This window comes from Astatotilapia calliptera, chromosome 1, assembly GCF_900246225.1.
Source record: "Astatotilapia calliptera chromosome 1, fAstCal1.2, whole genome shotgun sequence".
NCBI classification, from domain to species: Eukaryota; Metazoa; Chordata; class Actinopteri; order Cichliformes; family Cichlidae; genus Astatotilapia; species Astatotilapia calliptera.
Window position 1 is genome coordinate 35,480,803 of NC_039302.1, and position 13,126 is coordinate 35,493,928.

General features: G+C 45.5%; 1 protein-coding gene across 1 annotated transcript in view; it reads left to right on the forward strand.

Moving 5' to 3' along the window:
- The window catches only part of LOC113026743 (neural-cadherin), a 332,913-nt gene extending 326,752 nt beyond the window's left edge, over positions 1–6,161 (forward strand). The window contains exons 36-37 of the mRNA XM_026175859.1: positions 3,694–3,848; positions 5,052–6,161. Of these exons, the coding sequence (XP_026031644.1) occupies positions 3,694–3,848; positions 5,052–5,663 (767 nt within the window). The 3' untranslated portion in view covers positions 5,664–6,161. The remainder of the gene's footprint in view (positions 1–3,693; positions 3,849–5,051) is intronic.
- Positions 6,162–13,126: the final 6,965 nt, after the last annotated feature.

A 13,126-nucleotide genomic window follows, 5' to 3' on the forward strand; every position in this document is an offset into this window, starting at 1 on the left:
ACTGCACTCCAGATTCTACAAGTTGCCTCTTTTGCAGGAAACATGTGTTTTGATTCGGTTGTTTGATTTGAGAGTGGCGGGAAGTGCAGCTGAATTAAAGGGAAAAAATTAAAGCGTTTGTGTGGGTGTAAAGCAGGTTAATATTATGGAGAGGCTTAGAGTAGTATTATCAAAGGCGAGAGGTGATAGGTATGAGGCAACATACGGGGGATTTGTTAGACATTTGAAAAGGTCACAGCAACACTACAGTGAGAAAGACGCAGAGACTGTTTGAGCAGAAAGTGTGTGTGTGTGTGTGTGACACCCAGTTCATAATAATCTTTATTTATCTTTGACCGGGCCCAGGTGAAGCTGCTCAGTTCGCTCTCTGCGTGAAACGAGCCCTTTCAGCGCCCCTCCCTTTAAGCCCACTAGCTAATTGGCTGCCCCTCATAAACAAAAGGGTCAAACAGCAGGTGGGTGGGGTTGATGTTCTCATAGCTATGGTATCTGGCAGGCATGCCCGGGATATTTAGGACAGCTTGAAGCCTGTGTTTCTGGCTTACAGCATTAGTTTCAAACTTGTTCTGGCATGCTCCTCGTCAGAAGCCAGAGAAAGGTCACAGCCCACAGTTTTCATCCATTATCAACAATGAAAAAAGGGTCTACAGTGAAACGCGGCATACGTTGAATTTATTTAGAAGTGCAAATTTTACAGCACGATAGCAGGACCGTCACCTCACAACAAGGTGCTGGGTCGGAATCCACCTTTCTGGGCGGGGTTGTGATGTTCTTCCTGTGTCGGTGCAGGTTCTCTCTGGCCTCCTCACACAGTCCAAAAAATGTTGTTGTTTTTATGGGCAGGATTTCTAGGCGCAGCCAAGTGGCGGAGGGCTTTCGCTTTGGTGGCCTCAGAATCTCATCTCTGATTTTTGCAGATGATGTGGTTCTGTTGGCTTCATCGGGTGAGGGCCTCCAGCTCGCACTGGAACGGTTCGCAGCCGAGTGTGAAGCAGCGGGAATGAGGATCAGCACCTCCAAATCTGAGGCCATGGTTCTCAGCCGGAAAAGGGTGGAGTGCCCACTCCGGGTCGGGGATGAGTTCCTGCCCCAAGTGGAGGAGTTCAAGTATCTCGGGGTCTTGTTCGCGAGTGATGGGAGAAGGGAGCCGGAGATCGACAGACGGATTGGGGCTGCAGCTGCAGTAATGCGGACGCTGCACCGGTCCGTCGTGGTGAAGAGGGAGCTGAGTGTAAAAGCGAAGCTCTCAATTTACCGGTCGATCTACGTCCCTACCCTCACCTATGGCCACGAGCTGTGGGTAGTGACCGAAAGAACGAGATCGCGGATACAAGCGGCAGAAATGAGCTTCCTCCGAAGGGTGGCTGGCCTCTCCCTTAGAGATAGGGTGAGAAGTTCGGCCATCCGGGAGGGGCTCAGAGTAGAGCCGCTGCTGCTCCACATCGAAAGGAGCCAGCTGAGGTGGTTCGGGCATCTGACAAGGATGCCCCCTGGGCGCCTCCTGGGTGAGGTGTTCCAGGCATGTCCCACCGGGAGGAGGCCCCGGGGCAGACCCAGGACACGCTGGAGAGATTATATCTCTCGGCTGGCCTGGGAACGCCTTGGTGTTCCCCCGGATAAGCTGGAGGAGGTGGCTGGGGAGAGGGAGGTCTGGGCCTCTTTGCTTAGGCTGCTGCCCCCGCGACCCGGCCCCGGATAAAGCGGATGAAGATGGATGGATGGATGGATGGATGGATGGATGGATGCCATGTTAAAATGTCCAGTGTAACAGCATTAAATGTTACAGTGTTAACACCTTAAATGTGATCAATTCTGGTTCCAAAACACTAATGACCAGAGACCAGAAAGCTTAAACCAGTGAGTGTGATTACGTCTGTCTTTTATATACAGTCTGTGGATTATTTTTATGTAGGCTGAGCTCACGAGCACCCATCATGACAGAAAAGCATAGTAGGTTCCCTTCAAGGTTAAATGTGTCAATGATGGGAGTGTAATTAATTCCAATAAGACATCAGGCGGCTAATTTTCCTCCCTCCCATTATCGAGGCCGGTATCAGTACCCTCTTAATGCCGTTTACAGTCAAACACTGTCAGCACTAAGTGAGCCGCCTATAATCCGAAGCATGTTCAGTGTCTACAAAGCCTGTCAGTCACATGGCTATAATTACCTCTAACTACAGTGATGCTAGCAGATGTAAAGGAATGAGGTTGTGAATAATTTTAAATTAGCATTTTAATTAGGTTCACATGTTTATTAGTCTTTAATTGAAAATCTGATTGTGGCCAGATGTGTCAGCCACTGATATGATGTTTAATTTCATACTTAATAACTATTTAACATGATAGAGGCGACGCTTCGAGTCAGCGCTGTAACTGATATGATTGTAATGATCCAGTTTCTCAGAGGTGCAGAATCAGGGAGTTTGTAAAATGTGGTTAAAGAAAAAAATAAAATGAAATTAACGTGCCCATGAAATAAAGTACGGCATTCATTGGGGGGAAAAGGTCAGCTATTGCACTTTTATTTCATTCAGCGAATAGAAAATACGGTCAAGACATTGGTGAGGAAATTAAAATTGTGTCCTTCAACCTTTTCATCAAAGAATCGCAAAGTTTCAGCAATCGCAGCCGTGCTTACCTTGGACCTTGTTAAGGTAATCTGCTTCTCAAAGCTCCTCCTGTGTTGGTTTAGTCTGACGGTATCTTCTTACTCACTGTACAGTCCAGCTGTTACTACAACAGCTTTATGAGGAAATCAGTAAGGCCACGTTGTTATCCATCCAATGGATGAAGAGATAAACAAACAGCCTCGCTTGGTTAAGATCCCTTTCACTCTGAGCAAATCAACTTCTTTGGCAGATGGTGTCCAGCATCTTTTATTTGTTCTACGTCTCATAAATGTTCTTTTTGACCCAGACTTTGATTTGTCTGTCCATCACGCTTAGCCGCTCTCTAATCTTTGCAGCTCTACCTGGAACGTCTCGTCCCTGTTGACACGGAGAGTAGTGTTTTGTTGCCTGTAATGAAGGCGCCACCTGAAGACCTATGAGGTGTTTGTTTCTCAGCCTAGAGGCTGACCTGCCTTCTAGCTCAGTTGGTCATGTGACCTCCTTTGTTTCTGTTTAAAGACATTTTTCGTGTGAAAATATTTTCATGAAATATGCCTAATTTTTCAGAAGGAGAATGCAATGCCCGAACTCGGAAAGGCCACAGTTCAACAACCAAACAGCCAAATTCATCACTGTTTTCAGCAGCAGATCAGGCTTTTATCATGATAAACATCCAGCCTGCTCTGAAGCAGGTAACTATAGTGATCTAGCCAGGTGAGAAGAAGTACCTCACTAACCCATTAATCTCACTTTGTTCTGCACCCCCGAGGTTTCCCAAGGATGCACGAACTCACTCATGGCATTTTTGCCAATCTTGAGAAAGATTTTGACTGTCACAGAGATTTTTGCCAGTCCTTGAAATATATTTTGTTAAACACCAGCAGCAGAACACTTGTTAGATCAAACTCTGAAGCGTCACTTGATTCCTAACACGTATCACGTCTCGGCTCGCACTTTTCTCAAATGATGCTCAAGGCCATCTCCATCAAGAGTGCCTGTCTCTGAGGGCATATCTTGATTGAAGGATTTTAATCATTTAATTTGTAATGCTAATGCCTTCAACACCGTCTTGTCTCAACTGCAGTGCTGCTACTGGGCATTTTCCTCTACACTCGCTGGAGGTCCTACAAAGGGCTGAAAGAGGGCGTTTACCACGTCACGGCGCATCACGACGGCTGGGAGGACATCCGGGAGAACGTCCTCAACTACGATGAGGAGGGCGGTGGGGAGGAGGACCAGGTACACCCCTCGCACGCTCACATGCATGCAGACTGTACCCTTTGCTGGGAAAGTTATCAAAGCAAATCAGAAAGAAACCTTTGTGCACACATACACAACTGTTAAAAGTGATGTTCAGTATGTAACTGCTACATCGCCACGTGCTTGCTTGAAGTTGAGATGTTTTAATTTTGATTTCAAAGACTTTTATTTTGGAAATTCTTAGCAGTGGATGTATGGCAGCAGCTCTATAATGGATTCTGTCAATTCAATTTGGAATAAAATCCTGCAGTGTGTGCGCTAGCGTTTTAATTAGGCCCACGCAAAATCCTTATCTCCTTTCCACCAGCCAATGTAACCCACAAGCACTCAACGGTACTTAAGAGCTTGCATAATATCACAGCTTTGATCGCAACAAACACATGTGGCTGCTGAAATCATTGCTGAAACACACACAAAGAGGAGGAAAAAACACTTTCATATAGAGATCCTTGTCTGGCCTTATCAGTACCCCAAAACCTTCAAGATTCTGTCCATTACCTGCAGTCAAACACACACACACACACACACACACACACACACACACACACACACACACACACACAGTACTGATCCCCTATACACAGCAGCCACTGTGGTTAATTCTCTGGAGTCTTGTTTGAAATCGCTCTAGAGGAATAAAAACAGCACTCATCACATAATCAGTTTCACAAAGCGACCCACGCCTCCTCCTTGTGCATCATTTCTTCCGCCGCCTCCTCCTCCTACATCTTTTTGCATCTCTGCCACCCTGGTTACAGTTCTGGTGGAATCACATTAGTACCAAAGTGGCTGCTGCTGCGCTACATGACAAAGTAATGGCAGCTGTCTGCAGTGGAGAGAGGGAGAGAAATGTCCCTCATCTTGCTCTTCTTCTTCTTGGTCTCTCACATGCATACAGAGATATTTCGAATTACAAGTTTTCTGCAACAGTAAATGGAGACAGATTGGAAACTTAAATAGGTGGAACATTCACAGTAAACGTTGTGGGGCGAGCCGATTGTTTTTCTGCTCTCTTTTCATTTTTCTGCTTTCTCACTGTCACATTTCATTTTTTTCTGCCTCGTCTTTCTCCCCCAGACAATCAGTCCCTCTCTGTTTTTACAGCTCCTGTGCTAACTCAGACTTTTCATCTGCTTTTGTGTAAATGTGTGTGTGTGTGTGTGTGTGTGTGTGTGAGACCAGAATGCCTACGACATGGCAGAGCTGCAGAAGTCCCTCCAGCCGAGCCCGGCCCAGTCAGTGCAGTACTGCCGCTCTAGAGCCTTGCACCACCCTCCTCCTCCCCACCATCATCATCACCATCACCTCCTCCACCAGGCGCCCCCCGTCCCACCCTCTTCCCAGCCGCTGGACCCCCTGAGCCGGACAACCAGCTCCACAACCTTGCCTCCCTCTGCAGCTTCCACTTCCTCCACGGCCACCACAACGACCAGTCTCCGCAGGGACGTCCCCCCCACCAGGCTGCCGGCCCAGGGCCAGGCCCGTCCCTCGCAGCTAGCCCGTCGTTCCCTGTCCTTCTCCAGCCAGGATCTGGCCCGCTACCTGTGCGAGATCATCCGCGATGCTGACCAGCATCCAGACACGGGACCTTTTGACTCCCTGCAGGTCTTCTCCACCGAGGGTGGGGGCTCGCCTGCCGGCTCCCTCAGCTCCTTCAGTTCAGCAGGGCTGGATGGAGGCAGCAGCGGAGAAGGGGGAGTGGAGGCGAGGAGGGAGGAGACGCTCGGGGAGTGGGGGCCTCGCTTTGAGAAGCTTCGGGCGCTGTACGAGCGAGCCGAGGCCAGCGACCTCTGAGCTCCAACACAAACTGATTGGACCCTGATAACGGGGCCGCCCAAAACAATCAATTAGCAGACGCTTGGCGGCGACTCAGGCTGGAAAAGCGAGAGACTGGCCGACAGAGAGAGTCGCTCCACGCGCAGCACTTTGCTGACAGCTGACACGAACTGTGTTGTATTTACTGGATGATGAGACCCGTCAATCAAAGCGGGGGCCTAAGAGACAGATGAAAGTGTCCCAATGAAAAGAGCCTGCCGCTCTGCACTCACTCTACCTTGGACGGCAATTTTGCAGGAGCAGACGTTATCAAACCTACAAGTCAGGTTAAATGCTTCAGAACGTCAGCCTGCACTCGGGCTACTCATCATGATGGAGCTTAGCTTCACTGTCGGAAAAATCTGTTCCAGTCACAGACACTAAAACCCCAAATTTCCTCGTGTGTGGATGAGCTGCCAGCTGAAGGCAGAAAATATGAAAATGTTTTGGCCAGGATTTTTTTAATACATACATACATACATATATATATACCTGAGCAACTCAATGCCACTAAATGTATTTTTAGCACCTTGCTGCTCTGTAAATAAATGTCATGTATTTCACACTGTTACACGATAAGTCAGTGAAGATGAGGTGGATCATACTGAGTAGCCCATCCAATGCAGTTTCACTGTAGTGGACACATCGTGTTCTCGCTGCCTGGCTGTAAACAGCTTCTGTCAATGTTTGTATGAGAAAAAAAACAAAAAGAAGTGCTTCGACCATCACTGGTTTCCAGGGTGAGATTTTTTTTTCTGGTAATGTGTCTTTTGCTAGGTTGAGTAATTCTGTATTGGTTGGGTGTTTCAAGTTTCAACGCTCCATGGGTTGTAAGACATCAAGCTTTCTACTTAGTACCGTGCCCGCGTCTTCATTTGATTTCCTATTCTCATTTGCGCTCCGCCGCTGCTCGTTCCTCCTCACCCGGGGGAGGGTGCACAAAAATTCAAACATCTTTGTAACAAAGAAATGCGAGTGGACGTGTGGACTGCGGGAGGGAGGAAATGCTCGCTCTGTTGCTCTGTTCCGTGCACGCTGTTCCTCTGGCATACCAAATGTGGCGGCTGCGAGAGACTATTTTAACAGATGCTCGGCAGAATACAAAGTACACAGAGCTGCCTTTCAAGGTGACTACTCAATAAACATAAATGGAGGGAAGAGGGTAAGAGATATTTATAAGGATTATATATATATATATATATATATATATATATATATATGCTTGTGAGCTGTGATAGCTGTGCCATATGCAGTTCACGCATCCATCTATTGTGTCTTGCTAAATTAGCACATATTTCTTGGCTGAAACATTAGGAGGATTGTGGGTAAGAGAGCTGCAGGAACATGTCATTGTGCTTTTGTTTGTTTTTTTTAATGTCGAAACTGTGAATTATCCCTCCAGCTTCTCTCTTTCTCTCTCTCAGCTCTGCAAAAAACTAAACACTTTGTCTTAAAGGAACAAAAAGGCAAATAATAATAATAACGCAGCGAACGAGAGTCTAAAAAGGGCACACTTCCTTTCACATTTTTAAAACAAGAGAGAGGATTGCAGGGTAGGGGGCTGAATCAGAGAGCAAATGAGGGAAGGGAGTGAAGCGGAGGGAGCCCAGCCCTGTGGAGAGATGTCTCACCAGTGCACCACGGAGCACAGCGGCCCTGTGGGGGAGCCGCCGAGGGAAGAGATGCTGCAAGCAACAGTTTCCTGCATAACAGTTTGCTGCACTGCAAATGGGATGAACTTAAAAAGTCGTGTGCCCCCACCCACATGACCCCACAACCTACGATTCTCCCCAAAGTTCCAGCGTGGCTTCTTCTGGCGTTTCAGCCGCTGGATTCTGCTGGAAGCAGCAGCATCAGCAGCGCTCCCTTCATACCTTTTTTTCCTTCTATTTGTCTTCACGCTGGCAGAGCTGAGCCTGTCGGCAGAGAGCAGTCAAAGGGTAGTAGAGTGTGAAAACATGTCAGGCCACTAATCCTAATAGGAGCTGATGGCCCGCTGTCATGCTGGAAAAACCAAAGGAATGTGAGGAGTTTCCAAAAAAGAAATGAGTTGACAGGAGTCGATCCCCAGATTGCAGCTTCTTTTTCAGACAAACGCTTTCCGAGCAGCGGAGGCAACAATGCAGCTTTTATAAATAAGAGCATTTCCAGTCAATGATGCCTAAAAGTAAAAGACATGCTTATCTTTCAGGCAGTGGGGAGTTCCTCCAGAGTGATGCTTGTATGTTGCTCTCTGGAGAGCGTCCGAGCCTGAGCCCCACACACACAAGGATGAAAACACTTCATGCTTCACTACAGCTGTAAGGAGCGGAGATTCACTTCCCACCATTCATTTGTAGCATACGACGGCTTCTTCAGTGTTGTGTTCTGGGTGCAGACATGTTGTGAACAATGTTTTTACCTCATTTGTAAGTACAGAGATAGATACATTCAAATTATTGCTTTTTTTTTGCCAAGAAGAGCAGCATAGATTTAAAATGTGCCGCTTCAGAGAGAAAAAAGAAATCAAACGAACATATTTTTATCAACATGATGGTGATCAGCTTTTGACGGTTATAAGTGTTTTGTATTTGCTTTGATCTTTTTTTTCCTCCCCTCAATAAATTCATTTGCACCAGTGCTGAATCGTGACTGCGTCTGTAAAGAGAAACCGATGAACTGAAATGTGAAAAATAAATATTCCTGGCTTTGACTGACAGGGAAACAGCATTGTTGGGGGGGGAATTGTTTTATTGACACACTGCCTAATAATATGTGAAACTTCACGTATCCCTCCACCAGCATTGTGTCTGGCATGAGAAAGACTTTTAACGGCAGAGTAAACATTTACAAGTTTGGATGATTTTTGTGGCTTTACAGTAGAAAATGACAGCACAGAATCACTTTAGTGGATTTTTTTTTTTTTAAAGGAACACCAAGCAAAAAGGAAAAATGACCAAAAGGCACCCAGATACATATTACAGTATTTTCTTTTTTCAAATAAACACAAAGAAACTGTTTCCACAATGAACGAGTTCAATGTTGTTTTAAATGAAGATGATGTGAGGACTCTTTAGGATTACCAGGATGTCTCCAATTATTACTGAAGAAAAGTTCTTCATCCAAATAGTGATTATTCAATGTAATTCTAACTCTAAAGGCTGGAAAACAAGTTAACTCTTGACTTTAGGGACTTCAGCAGCAACAGCCTCCATCAGACACAGTAAGTCCTCCTACCAGGGTATCGGTACGTCCTGGATGCTGCGTGCAGGTCATACTTGCAGCACGTCACTTGAATTAAGGTCAGGACTCAGACTTTCAAAAGCTGAAATCTATTCTCCTTCAGCCTTTTAGTTGATCTACTCGGCTCAGTCCCAAAATTGAACCCTCAAAAACTGAAAATGACATCACCTGAGTTCACGAGGGCTCAAACTGATAGAAAACACTTTGTAACATCGCGTGATGTTGCCTTGACAAAGCCAAAAGACGTTTCTTAAAAATTCCCAAACTTATGTTATTTCACTTATTTAAATGTTCTTTACAACTAATGAATTTTAAGGTCCAGTCTCATCTTAACATCTTTCAGGATCTTGTCTTAAAAAAGGTGAAGAGAGGTCAAACGATAGATCTGCTTTTTATGTCAGCCGTTAAAAGTAAACTAATTCGGTGTCAAAGCGCAGACTTCATTCCTCCTCGTTTCATGTGAACTTCTGTTTCCTGTACTTTTTGGGTTGTTTGCTCCACCCAAGACACGTTTAATGTCATACTGCATGAAGGGGAGGTTCTTGCCTTAGACAAAGTTTGCATGTGTCCTTAGGCAAACTGGAGATAAAGGGTTGAAAATGTCAGCCAGAGTCTTCATGAACAGCAGAGCGGCCCTGTGTCCTTGCTGAATCAGCAGTAATCAAAGCCTGAGTGCGGGCAAAGGGATCAAACCATCCTCTCATAACTGCCTGACACTCTGCTCGATGTCCAGCTACCGAGGTGGTAAAGCGATCCCAAACCATGATGCTCCCTCTACCATGCTTCCCAGCTGGGCTGAGGTTTTGGTATGAGAGCCTAACCTGGTCAAGCACGTCAAGTGTTATTTCCCACACTGTTCTAATTCAGGTTCCAGCAAGGCAGAGACATTTCTGATCAATCCCCAACCAACATCATTACATAGCCAGGAGATTAACATCTCAGTCAGTTAAATTCTGCCAGAGGCTGCTGCCGCACACACCTCTCTTTCACAGAAGTGATGCTGGCGTTCAATCTAGAACAGGTTCCACAAAAACAACAATAGTTCCCAAAGTGAGAACCCATGATGCTAAATGATCTTCACTTCTGTTCAAGGTAGAGCTGGCTCTGCTGGGACTACACCAGTTAAAAAGAGGTAACTAATGTGCACAAGGTTTACTTTGGCATTGGTGAGCTGGTGCAACAGTCAAAGTAATAGCTGGACTCAGAAACTGGACTGTGAGCTCAAAGATGGGCAAAGTTTGCACAAGCAGGTGGCTTAACGTGCAGCTCCAGGAGATCAGATTTTTGACAGCACTGAATTTCATCTTTGATTGAAAAAGTTCAGATTTCATTTATTTTGTACATTTTGTGGCTGTTTAAGAAGCTTCAACACCAAAAACTACTGAGATGGATGTAGAAATAAAACGGTTAAAATAGCACATCCCAAACAAGCAACCCTTGGGTGACTTGGGTCATCATGGCATCACAGCACCAATGCCAAAGGATGCTAATCGCATTCAGGCTCCAAAATATCTGCAAGATTATGATTCAGGCGAGTGCTGCTTGGGTTTCATCTACGACAGATGATAATTTTATCTCATCTAGCTTCAGACCAATAGATGAAAACCAATCCTGCATCTGGGAGCAATCCCAACATCTCGTTTGATTTTTTAAGATTGGGATTAAAGTTCTTTGACTTCTAAAATCACGTGGAAAGACCTTCAAGAATAAAGTTGTCCGCCTGCTGCTCTAACATGACCTGTTCAGCAAACATTCACGGTCTCATCACGGTTCAGGGCCGAGGCCAGGTTTCAGATCGTTTGTCCCAAAAGCAGACTGTTCAAACTAAACCTGGATCCAAACAAGTTCATTAGTTGCACAAAGCCGTCTAGTGAGCATCTTACATGTATTTCACGAACATCCACTTTAAACCACAGCAGACTGTACAGGTTAATGACCGCCTTCATCGCCTCTTCATTAAGAAAACCATAGTCAGCAGCGGCCTGCTACTAAACTCAATATGTATGGAAATTAACAATGCTGAAAAAATATTACATTACTAGACTCTTATTAGGCAAACCTAATGGAATCACTTCGCTCTCAAATAAAGCAATCAGACATCGCCTAAATTAAACATCCAATATGGAGGCGGGAGGAACAAGCATTCTCGTTCCGCTCATCCGATTGATATGCATCACGACGAGGCCTCGCCTTTAACGAACACCGTGTTTTCAAAAGCCCTGCAACAACCGTGTGCAGGAGTGCTCACGCATCTGCGAGAGCGTGGATTATCAAAGACAGAGGTCCTTATTAACAAGTGTACAAATGCAGGCAAACTGAGCTGAGATGAAGGGGAAGGGACGGAGGGAGGGTGCTAATTGTCCAACCACTAATTACCTACGCAGCTCCAGCCTTTCAGTCACCTCCTCGCCTTTGGTGTGAAAGAAGAAAATGAAGAAGATCACTGAGAATTCATGTTTTCACGCGCTCTCATTTCTCCTGCGCTGCTGTTTAAACATGAGCATCGTCTGTCATCCCCTCTCCTCCTCCCCGCTTTCTCGTCTAACCACAAAGCCTCGGTTTGATATGCAAGTGTTGGCCCCGCTTTCTCTCTCTATTTTGGATTGTGGCTCAGAATCAGCCCCGTTGTCAGGCTGCTGCAATTTCCTCGCTACTTACATTATTCATGTGTGTGTGTGTGTGTGTGTGTGTGTGTGTGTGTGTGTGTGTGTGTGTGTGTGTGTGTGTGTCAGAGAGACAAAAATGAAAAGGTTGAGAATGCTGCTGATGACAATCACAGAAAGAGAAAAAACATGACAGCAATCACAACAACAACACCGTCACAAATACCACTTGGTACCAACTCTGACCTCAGTTTTACAGCAAAAGCACATTTAAGTAGCCGGCAGAAAGCGAAACTAACGTAATTATCCTTCCTTTTCTGGGGTAACTGGTAACATTTATCACAGCGGCCACATGTGCCCCACAGAGGGGCCACATCTGAGCTCTGCTAGTGGTCTGACCTACTCGGTGGGGCTACAGCAGAGTATGACTAAACAATCACTGAACGAACAACTCTCAGCATTTCCTGTTTGTGGGCAACGGTACACAGACTGTATATAAAAGATGGCTGTATCCCAATTCAGGGTCTGCAGCCTTAAAGGCTGTCCCGATTCAAAGGCTGCTCGAAATGCGGCCCTCAAATGCGTCCTTCATTTCCCTGAATTTTAAGGATGTGGCGGTGTAGACTTCGTGGCCCAACATATCCCAGAATGCATATCGCGGCGGTGGGTGTGGATAATTTTGCCGAGAAAAAAAAAAAAAAAAACGGCGGAGGAGGGGCGGCCAAAGAGTTTTAAAAGTAAGTACTGATTATTATGTTATTTATGTGCAAATGTTTAATAACGAAGAACTTTTAAACGTTACTGTTGGCCACATGTCGGCAAAGTTATGTGACATTAGTGACGTTTGTGCTAACTTGGTTTTAAAGCCTTTACTTTAAAATATGCACCGTTCAATAGTCGACCTTAATCTTACAGAGAATGTGATGATTTTATGGATATTTAAAGTAACCACTGAGAGAAATTTAGTAATGCCAACATATTGAAAGAACAATATCTGTCCCTCATATATATAACACAGTTATATATACACAGTGTCAAAGAAACCTGTCTTTGAGTGAAGATTTAAGGTGACAGGAAATATAAATAAATGCAGCTTGAATCTTTACTGAAGCTCAGTATTTGAAACAGAGTCATTCACTGCTGTAATAACTAATACTGACTGAAATAATAACTTTAATATTGGCCATATTAATAATAATAATGGAGTGGATTGATATAGCGCTTTTCAAGGCACCCAAAGCGCTTTACAATGCCACTATTCAGTCACTCTCACATTCACACACTGGTGGAGGCAGCTATGGTTGTAGCCACAGCTGCTCTGGGGCAGACTGACAGAAGCGAGGCTGCCATATCGCGCCATCGGCCCCTCTGGCCAACACCAGTGGGCGGTAGGGTAAAGCGTCTTGCCCAAGGACACAACGACCAGGACAGAGAGCCCGGGGATCGAACCGGCGACCTTCCGGTTACAGATACGCTTCCCAACCCCCTGAGCCAGGGGCGACCGTGGCTCAGGGGGTAATGTAAATTATATTTACATTACCAAAGTGAGATGACTTTAGTCTCATGAGCAACATTAGCTAATTGTTATTTACTAGCTAATCTTAAATGACTGTTCAG